The sequence below is a fragment of the Gekko japonicus genome, unplaced genomic scaffold (genome assembly GCF_001447785.1).
Source record: "Gekko japonicus isolate JY-2015 unplaced genomic scaffold, Gekko_japonicus_V1.1 scaffold476, whole genome shotgun sequence".
In the NCBI taxonomy this organism is placed as follows: domain Eukaryota; kingdom Metazoa; phylum Chordata; class Lepidosauria; order Squamata; family Gekkonidae; genus Gekko; species Gekko japonicus.
This window is the reverse complement of record NW_015175984.1, coordinates 203,905-216,900: the sequence shown is the minus strand read 5'-3', so window position 1 is coordinate 216,900 and position 12,996 is coordinate 203,905. Positions and strand designations below refer to the sequence as shown.

Sequence of the window (12,996 nt, the reverse complement as noted above, 5' to 3'; positions counted from 1 at the left end):
TGCGAGAGTCCCTGCCCTCCCACACGCCCCAACCCAAGTTAAGAGGAGGTATCTTTACTTTATGGTCCATTCTTTCAAGTTTAATAGTGCTTCCAGAAAAAAATACTGCAAGGTAATGAGAGGCTTCCTCCAGAGGACAATACTCTGCCGCTCTTACCGTTCTTTTTGCTTCTGTCCATTTGACGAAGAGGGCTCTGCAGACGGAGAGGAGGGGGGAAAGGAGAGAAATGTCATGGGAAGCAACAATGGTATCCTCTTACCCCAAGAAAAGCCCCTTCCCCACTACGTTGGACTAGTTGCCATCTGCTCGTAGGAGACGGCTGGATGCTCCGGGAGCCCCCTTCCCGCACGGCTGCCTTCTGCTGTGACACCGCCTCCGATCAGGGCAAAAAGCCTTCTGAAGGTGCCGCCCTGCAGCCATTCCCTGTGGTGTCTCCCACATTGTGGAATGGTCTGCCGGTGGCAATTAAGAAGGGCCCAGCGCTTCCTTCGTCTCGCAAAAAAGTGCAAAACGGAATTGTCCAGGACGGCATTCTGCTCAGAGAGCAGAGCCGTAGCCTGTGAGGCAAAGGGTCAGCTTGGGAAGTGGCCTCTGCTTTCCCCCCCCGCCAGTCCTTATTTACACCTTTTGACCCGGCTTTTCTCCTCGGTGGGGACCCAGAGCAGCCCGCGGCGTTCTCCCCTGCTCAGTTTTATCCTCACAAACAGCCTTGTGAGATCTGTTAGGCTGAGAGAGGTCCAAGGTCACCCCGCAGGCGTCCGTGGCCAAGTAGGGATTTGAACCTCACTCCCGGATCCCAGTCTAATGCCGTGTGACTGTCGGTCTCAGCCCCACTGCATCACATCATCTGCCTAGGAATCCCTGCTGTTAGACTCAAGTGTGATCCTATCGGGCAATCTGCTTGCTGACTGACGGAACGGCTTTATTTCACTAGGAATATCTGCTATCAGACACAAATGTGATCATATTCTGGAGGCAACTTATTGAATGACAGAATAGTTCTATCATATTTGTAATCTGCCTCGAGTCCCAGTGAGAAACGAAGACTGTAAATGAAAATAAATAAAGAACTGGCCTCGGAGGCTCATTGTTCACGCAGACCTTGCTTAGCTGGTTACTTGTTCTGGATCAGCAGGATTCTGCGGCTGCGCATGCTGGCGGTGTTCACAGCGACAGATCTTTCTTCTCCTTGCCCTTTGCACTGCAGCCTTCTGCGGCTGCTCCGTTAAGACTGGAGACAGCGGGACCCCGTGGGCTAAAAGCCACTGAGCACAAGGGGGTGCAATGAGAAGGAAGAACTGGATCGAGAACTTGGGAGACGACAGCAAGGACTCAGGGCCTGGATGCGACATGTCTATTCCTGTCTCTCCCAGCTTAGCCCCTTCAATAGCGACTTTGCCCTCCACATGTTACGCAAACCCACACTGACCATCTGTCTTCCCTACGATTATGGAGAGAGAGGCGGGGGGGGGGTGTCCCTTTTTGGAAACCATTACAAAGAGGATGTCCAGAATTTAAGGGTGGGAAGGAGACAGCTACCACCAGGAGCAGCAGATGCTCGAGACATTTGACAACACAGCAGTGGCAGATCCAGTACCTGAGCTAGCTTCTTGGATATGCGCCCCCAGTGTTCCCTCTAAGCTGTGCGCATGAGCGGCCGCTCATTAACACAGGAAGCCCCGCTCAGCAGCAGTCTGGGGCCATGCAGGGCCTTGCACTGCCCCTTGACCATTTTAAGATTACAGCAGTTCTGTTCAGGATGTGAACTGCTCTGCTCAGTAGGGAGGAGAAATTAGAGGGAACACTGGTGTCCACCCTGGACATTTCTTCTGAGTGTGCAACGCCTAGCTGCACACTCAGGAACACTCAGCTGCAGGAACTCCAAGTGCTTTGTTGAAGAGGGAAGATCTGCCCCTACTTACCTGTAAAGTTCCCATTGTGCTGTTCTTTGTTCATTGCTATGCGCCTCTGGTCACAATCTGTTCCATTTTCTGCCATTTCATAGATCAGTCAGTTATGGGGACCTAACAGACACACACACACAAAAGCAAGCAGAAAGACACAAAAACTGTTAAGCAGAACAGCAAACAAAGCAAAGCAAACATCCGTACAAGCTGGGTCAGCGTGTAATACCCCATGGCATCAGTTTTGCCAAGTCTAACTGCACTGAAACAAAGTTACAGAGTCCAATGGCACCTTTAAGACCAACAAAGTTTCAGGGTTTGACAAAGTGTGCATGCACACGAAAGCTCGCACCTTGAATAAAACTTTGTTGGTCTTAAAGGTGCCACTGGACTCTAACTTTTGCTCTGTTGCTTCAGATCAACACAGCTGCCCACCTTAATCTGCACTGAAACAGGCAACCTGTTGTTCACAGTAACCACTAGAGGGAGCATTTCCACCCAGCCGGACCTCCCAAGAAACTCAAGTTTCATTTAAATGGAGAAGCAGACATATGGAAATATTATGGTAAAATACTAACAAGGAAAACAAAACTTGGGTTCAGTGATCCCACTACACACACACACGCCATCTAAAGCTTTAGGAGGAAAACCTTTTTTGCATTACAAATGTTTTTCATGCCCGACAAAGAGATGCAAAGCAACCACCAAGACCGGTTGAAGTTGCTTCTCAGACCCGGGGTGGACAGAATGCATCACCACTGCTGGCTGCCTGGTTAAGATCCCTTCAGATGTTCAGTTCACTGAGCTAAGTCCTGCCCCCCAAAAGGCAGGTATGAAGACAGCCTTTATAACAGGAGAGCCGTGGGCCGTCTTTCCAGAGGAGAGGTAAAGGAAACTGTCTTAACCTTGTTTGGTGCAGACTAGGTAAAGGTAAAGGTTCCCTTGCTCGAAAGCCAGCCGAGTCCGACTCTAGGGTTGCGGTGCTCATCTCCGTTTCAAAGCCGAAGAACCAGCGCTGTCCAAAGACGTTTCCGTGGTCATGTGGCCGGCAGGACTAAACACCAAGGCGCACGGAACGCTGTTACCTTCCCACCGAAGTGGTACCTATTTATCTACTTGCAATTTCTTGCTTTCGAACTGCTAGGTTGGCAGGAGCTGGAACTAGAGACGGGAGCTCACTCCGTCATGCGGCACACTCGGGTCTCGAACTGCTGAACTAGCAACCTTCCACAGCCTACAGTTCAGGGTCTTAACCACTTGAGCCACCGCAGCTCCATTTGGTGCAGACTAGAGGCGGCAAAAATCAGGGTTTTTCTCCCCTACAGACATCTCCCCCCCCCCCCAGTTTGAGACAGAAAAACAGGGAAATTTGGAAGAAAGAGCACTTTTAAAAAACCCTCCTGTGAACTATTTTCTCTTTTGAAATGAGAGAAATGCTTCTGAAGACAATGGGGTTGATCCCATATTCCTCCTGTCTGTAAGTGGCTCTTAGAAGAGCCATGCATGTTGGAGGAAGGCTTCAACCTTTGCTCAGTGGAGCGGTAGGATCCACCCAAATATTTTACTCAACATTTTTATGTAAAGCAATCTGCAGCATTAGATAATGATGATTCCTCTATATACACATGCAATTTTAGACACAAACAATCTGAATCGTTTTGACAACAATGTGCTATGTGCTTCCCTGACCTGGACAGCCCAGGCAAGCCCAATATTGTCAAAAGAACATAAGAGAAGCCAGTGTGGGATCAGGCCAATGGCTCATCTAGTCCAACCCTCTGTCACACAATGGCCAAAAATACCAGGTGCCATCAGGAGGTCCACCAGTGGAGCCAGGGCGCTAGAAGCCCTCCCACTGTTGTTGCCCCCCCGCCCAAGCACCAAGAATACAAAGCATCCCTTGCCCCAGCCTGAGAGTTCCTATCTATACCTTGTGGCTAATAGCCACTGATGAACCTCTGGTCTATATGCTTATCTAATTCACTCTTGAAGCTGCCCATGCTTGTAGCCGCCACCACCTCTTGTCAGATCTTGGAATTTCCAACTCTGGCAAGTATTTGGATGGGAGACCTCCAAAGAATACCAGGGTTGGGAGGCAGAGGCAAGCTATCAAAGCCACTTTTCTGAACCTCCTCCTCCATGCCCTAGTAGGAGTTGCCAGAGGTCGCCATGACTTCCAGGCACGGGGACACACACACACAAAAATGCAAAAATACAAAAAACCAACCAACCAACAATGTGCTATGTGTTCAATCATAGTACAATATTTAAAACTTCATTGTTTTAGCTACTCGTTGGAAAAGCAAACTGACCCCAAATTTAACCTTGTGGCATAGGAAAATTTGGGATCATTTTATCACGGCAAAAACAACAGATAATCTGTTTTATTTTGATCCTCAAACTTGCTCCTCTAACTTTGTCACAGTCTGGTTCCTTATACTTGAATATATGGTAAAGCAAGGAGAGATTCCAAGACAGGTTGAAAATTTGCAACTATGGTGATGTTTGATTGTAAAATGCAGATGTATGTTACAACTTTAAGAAGCTGAGATCCTGGAATTCATTAGCATACTTGTTTTCTACTCTAGTTTTTGGTGTATATATATTTATCATTCTCTTGACTCTGTACTATATGCTATTAACTATAATAATTTTTAATTCAAAAAAACCCCTCATTGTTTCCAATGGTTTAAAGACGTTTGAATATGCTGGTAGCCCTACATACTTTGACTATATGAGAGTGTTTCTGTCCAAATAAAGGCACTCTTGTTCTCTACAGATATATGTGCTAAGGCAGCATAGGGTACAGTAGTCTGAAACTCCCTCTGTCAAGTGTTGGGTATATTTGGCAGATTTCCTGAATTTAGAAATACAAATGTCTTAGTTTTCTACATGAAAAACTTCAAATAGTACAATTTGATATGCTAAGTTATAAATGATAAGTGTTATTAAATCAGTAAAATAGGTTTAGAATTGACAGGAAAGTAAGCACTGTATATGTCTCAAATTTTACTAAAATTTCAATTTTTCCCCAAAGCAACCAAAATAAATTTTGGAAATTGTGAAGCCATATACACACACAAAGTAACACCCAGTTTCTAGTGTAGACATAATTACTAGCTCAAGGTTATTAAACCTACTTGATACCAGTGTTCCCTCTAAGCCGAGTTAGTGAGACGTAGCTCACAGTTTTTTAGCCTCCAGCTTACACATTTTTGCTTTAGCTCTGGAAGGATGGCTCCAGAGCAAACTAATTTATGCAGTAGCCAAATTGCTTGCTCGCAAATTTAATGACCGTAGCTCACGAAGTAGAATTTTTGCTCATAAGACTCCACAGCTTAAAGGGAGCATTACTTGATACCCTAATGCCTTCACATCCTGGTTCCTAGGCAATTCTTAACCAAGCTATTCACAGCTATTATTTAGCCATGCTTAAAGTGTACCTTCACAGACCTTTAGAATCCCACCAAGCTTCAGTTTCACTCCCCTTAAACAAATAGTAACAGGGTGGTAGCAAAAATTTGTAATTTTCAACACCCAAAGTTGCTCCTTCCTTGGGAGAGGCCTCTTGTTCACCGAGAATAAGCATAACAGCTATCACACACGCTCTTATCCGGATTGTGTTTATTGCATGCAGAAGGTTCCAGTTTCAACCACCACCATCTGCATTTAGCAATCTCGAGTCACAGGTGAAAGACCCCCCTGCTCCGCCTAGGATCCTGGAGCACCACTGTCAGTCCATAAGGGCAAGAATGCGCTTGGTGGCATGATTCAGTTTCAGCCGGCTTCGTGCAACTGATTCCAACCCTGATTTCCTCACCCCGGCAAGCAGATCACCACCCACAAATGTTCGTGTTTATCATCCTCTTTGTTTCATGTACGAGTGTCCGGGGCTGTTTACATTTGCTTTCAAGGGACCTCTGTGCACAAGGAGTTCTTTGTAACCCGCTCTTCCACTTCAACAGTGTTTCATTCAGCCCGAGCCCATCTCATAACATGACTTCTTGTGGATGATACAATACCTTGCTAATCAAAACACGGCTCTGGCCGCAGGAGCACCCGAGATGGGACAGCCAAACTGGGGGCGTTCACTTCACAGCGAAGGCTCACAGAAGAGTTGCAATCCAATTATTATTTTTAAAGAGACAAACATTAAATGTGCCGGAGTTGACATTAAATGTGCTTCTCTTCCAGGAATCGAGATGCAGAAGACAAGCCCGTTACCCAAAAAAGAGGGAGGGAAGGAGTTTCCATTTCTCACAAGGAGAAGTGATATGATTATTATATTTGTTCTTTAAACATTTATATATTCCACATTTCGGTTTGTTAAAAAAAAACCAATTTGAAACAAAATCAACACAAACTTAATAGCTTAAGGAGACATACAGCTTTAAAAACTAGCACTTATTATGGAATTGTAATCAATGCTCCCTCTAAGCTGTGGAGTCTTGTGAGCAAAAATTCTACTCTGTGAGCTACTGGCATTAAAGTGGTGAGCGAGCGATTTAGCTACTGCACAAATTAGTTTGCTCTGGAGCCGTCCTTCCTGAGCTAAGACAAAAACGTGTGAGCTGGAGGCTAAAAAACTGTGAGCTAGCTCACATTAACTCAGCTTAGAGGGAACACTGATTGTAATCTTTAAAATACTGTTTTAAATGTTTTATTGTACTATTTACATGTTTTCTGCTGACTTTATGTAAGCACTCCCTGAGCCGGGAGGGCGGGGTATAAATTTGAATAAACAAACAAATAAAAAATACACCAACAGCCTATGCAAAAAAATCAAGAGAATGGGCATTCATGTTTGCGTTTCAATGAGAAAGGGAGAGTATACATAACAAATAGATAAGCTCATGAAGAAAGCAGACCAACAGGACAGGGATAGCAGTGGGCAGCTTGAGTTAATGAGCCCAAACGCTGCCCTAGAGAATACCAGTGCAGCCCAATGTCGAAAAACTAACCAGGGAAGACACAAGGCAGGCCCTCCCTCCCGAGGCAGCACACCACTTTGGTGCAACACATGAATACATGATGCTGCCTTATAGTAAACCAGCCCTTTGGTCCATCAAGATCAGTATTGTCTACTCAGACTGGCGGTGGCTCTCCAGGGTCTCAGGCGGAGGACTTGCACATCACCTAATACTGGGTCCTTTCAACTGCAGATGCCAGGGATTGACCGTGGGACCTTTTCCATGCCAAGCAGCTGCTCTACCACTGAACCACAGCCCAATACACAATCTCTGAGATGGTTCTATCCCACATGGCCACCACGCATACTTCTGACTGAAGATATACAGCAGTGGAATAGATTGGTATAGAAGAAGGTATTTTAAGTGTTCTGGACCCAGACTGTTCATGTCTTTAAAAAGCCAGAACCCACACTTCAATCAGACCTGGGAAAACTCACAATGAAATCAATGGAAGACGGACACAAACACTCCCCCTCCCACGGGTCCCAGTTAGCATACCCAAATATGCCACTGACGTAGCCGACCCACAAGCCTGGCAACTCTATCCAACACGCGTTAGGTAAGCAGAACCCTATCCAACACGTGCAGGACGAACCCAGATGAGAACTTCTCTGAATCAATGTCACTTGTGCGTCTTGTCTGGATCAAGCTTCTGCTTGTTCACCCTCCTCTATTCTATCAGACATACCAGGCACCAGTTCAGAGTCTCCACTGCCTCCCTTTAAGTCAGATGGAATGGAGAAAGTTGGGTGTCTCTGGCCTAACAGGGCACCTGAAGTCCCCAGACAGTCTCCACTAGTGGTTTAATATACATACACACACTCCTGGGACTGGAGCTGAAAGAGACCGGGTCTCTTCCAGTTTGGTGTAGTGGTTAAGTGCACGGACTCTAACCTGGGAGAACCGGGTTTGATTCCCCACTCCTCCACTTGCACCTGGCTGGATGACCTTGGGCAAGCCATAGTTCTGGCACAGCTGTCCTTGAAAAAGAGCAGTTTCTGTCATAAGAACATAAGAGAATGTTGGATCAGGCCAATGGCCCATCCAGTCCAACACTCTGTGTCACACAGTGGCCAAAAATACCAGGTGCCATCAGGAGGTCCACCAGTGGGGCCAGGACACTAGAAGCCCTCCCACTGTTGACCCCCCCCCAAGCACCAAGATGACAGAGCATCACTTGTCCCAGAGTCCCTATCTATACCTTGTGGCTAATAGCCACTGATGGACCTCTGCTCCAGATGCTTATCTAATTCCCTTTTGAAGCCTGTCAGAGCTCTCTCAGCCCCGCCTACCTCACAGGGTGTCTGTTGTGGGGAGGGGAAGGGAAAGGAGTTTGTAAGCCGCTCTGAGACTCCTTTGGGTAGTGAAGGGTGGGGTATAAATCCAATCTCTTCTCTTCCTCCGGCTCTCAAGCTCTGTTTTTTGCCTGTCTCACCACAGGGAGACGCAAATGACCAAATGGGACAAACTGCTATTGCCTGAACATCTGGCAGTGCCAGTGGCGATCCCATTAGATCGTTCATTTCTCACCATGGGCAGAGGAGCAGGGGGAAGGTCCTCCCTGGAAACATTTCTGCGAGGAAAGCAAGATGGAGTGGCCTTGAGGAAGTCATACTCATAGCGCTCTTGTGCAATGGTGCCGGGCAAAAAGTTTCTCCAAAAGGAAAATTTTCCAGTGCTACATTTTGCCTTGGAAACGATTCTGCTCCACGTGTGTAAATATAGTCTGTTCATCTATCGTTGCCGGGGCTGCAAACCAATTCTGTTAGGATGGCTAAAACTGGGATGTGAAAGCACCAACAAACCCACTGTTTGTATGTGGTCCAGGCTTGTACAGGGTGTATTCTGGTAACATTATTTAAATTTCCTTAGAAAACCCACATCACTGGTTGCAAGAACTACATGAACTCCAGAATGGTTGGACACAATAGCTAGATGTCACCAGGCACCACTGAACTATCAGCCAACACACACATGGAACTCACAGCTGCAGGAAAGGCTACAAGCACAGACAACTTCAAGAGGGGAGTGGATAAACATACGAAGCAGAGGTCCATCGGTGGCTATGAGGCACAAGGTTTAAATGAAACATTATGTCTGGGGCAGTGGTACTCCATATTCTTGGCGCTTGAGGGGCAACAGAGGGAGGGCTTCAGGAGTTCTCATCCCAATGGTGGACCTCCTGATGGCACCTAGGCTACGGCCAATGTGTGACACATTGTGTTGGACTGGATGGGCCATTGGCCTGATCCAACATGGCTTCTCTTATGCTCTTAAATTTTGGTCCTGCTGCTCAGCTCCACCGCAAGCATCCTCTCCACAAGTGAGACGTTGTCTTTGCTGCTTTGCCATGTTTCAAGGATCCCCTATAGATCTAGCCCAGGGGTTCTTGCCCTTTTGAGTCTGTGGGGATGTTTGGAATTCTGACACGGGGTGGTGGGTGCAAACACAAAATGGCTGCTGCAGGAGGCGTAGACAGCCACACAGGAAGCTGAAGTGCAGGGCACGAGTGAGGTAATTTTTTAAAAATACACTGTAAATGAGGAGTGAGAGACTAAAACAAACGCTGTGGAGGCATCTCCAACTGAAATAGCGATATTTTCTTCTGCACGGCCAATCAGCTCTCCAGTGGCCAATCAGAAGCCCTGTTGGGCAAAAGCCTGTTGGGCAAAAGCCCCTATTGTCCCACCTGCTTTCTAAAAGCACTGGATGGTAAAAGCTAGGAAAGGTGTTGGCAGCGGACCCCGATCTAGTCTGTAATCCCTGTTACCACAAATGCTTAACTAATCAACGGTAACAACGGTCTTTCATAAGATGGAGTCTAAGCCTCACAAACGCCTTCACTCTCCAGAGGATCTGTTCCATCTTGATGTGCCTGCAAGGGAACCACCCGGTACACTGCAAAGGATTCTGAAACACGTTCTAGGACAAGAACAAATATCGAACCCAGGGGCACCTTTAAGACCAACAAAGCGTTACTCTGGGCATAAGGTTCCGTGTGCACGCACGCTTCTTCAGATACACACGAAAGTGTATGCCCAGAATGAAACTTTGCTGGTCTTAGAGGTGCCAACTGGACTCAAACTTCGTTCTGCTGCTTCAGACCAACATGGCTACCCCACCTGAATCTATGTTCTAGGACAGTCATCTGCCAGGTCCTGCAACATATCTTTAAAACCAAAGGGTGACCTACCCTAAAATATACCACATAGGTTAGGGAACTCCCACCTGCGGCTCTAAAGCCAGCACTGCTCAGCACAAAAGCAGATCTGGCTCTTCAAAAAAAGAAGAAGAAAATCTTAAGGTTAAGGTATATTATGTATGTGGGGGGGGGGGCTAGAATAGCCAGTATGTGAAGGGAATATCAGGAAAAGATTTTATGGGGCTAAAGCGCTTCTTATAGAATATGTACAGAAAGAGAAATTATAGAGGGGAATAGCTGCCAGTAATCCAAGAGTGAGCCAGGCTCAGATTGACGCCAGGGCCCTAGAATAACTGTGCAGAGTCCTCCTGTGTATAAGAGGCTGGCAACAGCCAGTGTTTGGGCTGCAGAAACTTTACTGATTCTTCATCAGTTATAAGAGCGAGATTCTAGTCTACTAGTGCCTTAGAGACCAAAAAGATTTGTGGGCGTATAAGTTCTTGAGAGTCAAAGTTCCCTTTGTCAGATACTCTCAAAATCCCATACCCCGAAAATCCTTGTTGGTCTTTAAGTTGCTACTGGAAAAATCTAGCTCTATTACTGCTACTGAACCACGTGGCTACCCTCTGAAATCACGTCACTTTTAAATAAAAATACAAATAAATAAATAAATAAAAATCGCGTCACTTTTAAGTAATACAACAGTCTCTAACTTGTATGTTTTCAGTCATGCAAGTAAGCTTCTTATACTGTTAACTGCTGACCTTGTGCTTTGAATTAAAGTCGCTTGGCTCTTTAATTATAAGAAGCTGCTGACTGACACAGGATTCTATTCTCTCCTCTCCACCATCTTCTCCCTAAAAAGAAAAAAAAAAATACCCAGCACACACCTAGAGAGCAGTGGCCCCACTGGTGTGACCTACCTTCAGTCAGACTCTGACCCAGCAGGTCCTGATCCGCCAGTTGGAGACCAGCGTTTAGACGGGGTCGGCCATTCGACCAGCCAAAAATGTATTTGGCTGATTAACTAAACGTCTTTAAAACCTTAACTTTATTTCCAACAACAACCAAAAAAAAAAAAAAGATACTAACAGTTTACGGGTTGCTTCCAGTCAACACCTTCTTGGGAAATAATGAAGCCACCTTTTGTTAAAAAAGGATTGACTATAACATAACAATGTGCATTTCGTCTCTAAAGACACGAACGCTGCACAGTTCTTCCCCTTTTAGACTAGAACACAAAGATCAGCCGACCGCAACAAAACCTAGCAGTCTTTGAGGGGATCCCATCCACATACGCGGACTTTCCAATCAAGGAACCTCTGCAACACACTAGTAACTTGACCCGGAATGGGTTAGACAACTGAACCGTCTGTTCACAAGACTCACATTTTAGCAAGTCTTCTATGCTCTTAAAATGATACACAGAAAGGTTCCTACAATTTAAATAGTGGGTCCTCTCTTCCTGCCCCTGCCAAAGCAAGCCTGGTGAACCATTTCAAGTGTTCAGAAGGCAGGGACCATGGAGACCAAGAGAACCACCGCAAGTCCAAAGCACAAGAGTTATATTTTAAGAGCTTAGCTGGGAACTTCCCGCTCTTCCCCAAAGAAAGTGAACAGCCATACAGTTAAATCACCATGCACAAATTTATCAGCTTCAAATTTCCCAAGGAATATACCTCTTTGCTGCTTTGAACTCCCAGGTTTCAGCCTTACCAAAGCGTCCGCTGCCTAACCAGCGCAGATATTAAGTATTCTACCAGATCCACAGAACTACAGACTCTCCTGCCCAGGGTGCAATGTAGAACATTCAGTTTTTGAAGGTTATGATAAGAGGTTTCTTAAGAAGCAATTAGGTGGCAGGGGAGGGAAGTGAAAAAAGGGAGTGTGATATTTTTAGCTCCCGAACACCCAAAAGGAAAAATTCAATTAGACAGAGAAAGAGAACAAGAATTAGGACACCCCATAAGGCACTCCACTTTGGCAGAGAGAATTCCCCACCACCGCCGCCCCAAGCCAGTCCCTTCAGTAGCAAAGGACACATGAGTCCAGAAATGGAGTAGCCACTCTGAGCCTTTTCGGCAGGGAGGACGTTATTTAGGAAGTACGCTTGTCCGGATTACTGAATACGCAAAGTCTGGGTCTGGAGAAGAACTTGCAGCTGTCACAGAACATATGAACATACGAAGCTGCTTTGGACTGACTCAGCCCCTCGGTCCATCAAGGTCAGTATTATCTAGTCAGACTGGCAGCAGCTCTCCTGGATCTCAGACCTCCTACCTGGTCCTTTCAACGGGAGACACTGGGTTTTGAACCTGGGGGCTTCTGCAGACAAAGCAGATGCTCCTCCACTGAGCCACGACCCCTCCCCAGAGCATGTTTAAATGCTTGGTCTGACCTGAGATCCTGAGAGAAAGACGAAGGAGTTCTACCTCCGCCACAGCAGGAGAGCTCCTCTCACATATTGGAGGTACAACGTAAAAAACACGTTACAGGGGCTAGCAAAAACCACATGTTTTATGGGCTGGCGTTCGACCGCGGTACACCCCATTCCACCACCTCGTCCAGCTGCATGAGTCGACCCAGTGCCAACCATAGAAACCCAACTTCTGCACAACCTTGTATAATCACCATAGGCTAGTTGAGCTGCATTTTAAAAATGAAGCAGTTCTGTTGTAATGATGTAAAAGGTAAAGGTTCCCTTGCTTGAAAGCCAGTCGAATCCGACTCTAGGGTTGCGGTGCTCATCTCCGTTTCAAAGCCGAAGAGCCAGCGCTGTCTGAAGACGTTTCCGTGGTCATGTGGCCGGCATGACTAAACACCAAGGCGCCACGGAATGCGGTTACCTTCCCACCGAAGTGGTACCTATTTATCTACTTGCAATGTCTTGCTTTCGAACTGCTAGGTTGGCAGGAGCTGGAACTAGAGATGGGAACTCACGCCATCATGCGGCACTCGGGTCTCGAACTGCTGAACTAC

General features: G+C 46.5%; 1 protein-coding gene across 1 annotated transcript in view; it reads right to left on the bottom strand.

Annotated features, from left to right (window-relative positions):
* The window catches only part of VMP1 (vacuole membrane protein 1), a 141,518-nt gene that overhangs the window by 116,573 nt on the left and 11,949 nt on the right, over window positions 1–12,996 (bottom strand). Inside the window, 2 exon segments of the mRNA XM_015426282.1 lie at window positions 59–194; window positions 1,924–2,025. Coding sequence (XP_015281768.1) covers window positions 59–194; window positions 1,924–1,999 — 212 coding nt within the window. The 5' untranslated portion in view covers window positions 2,000–2,025.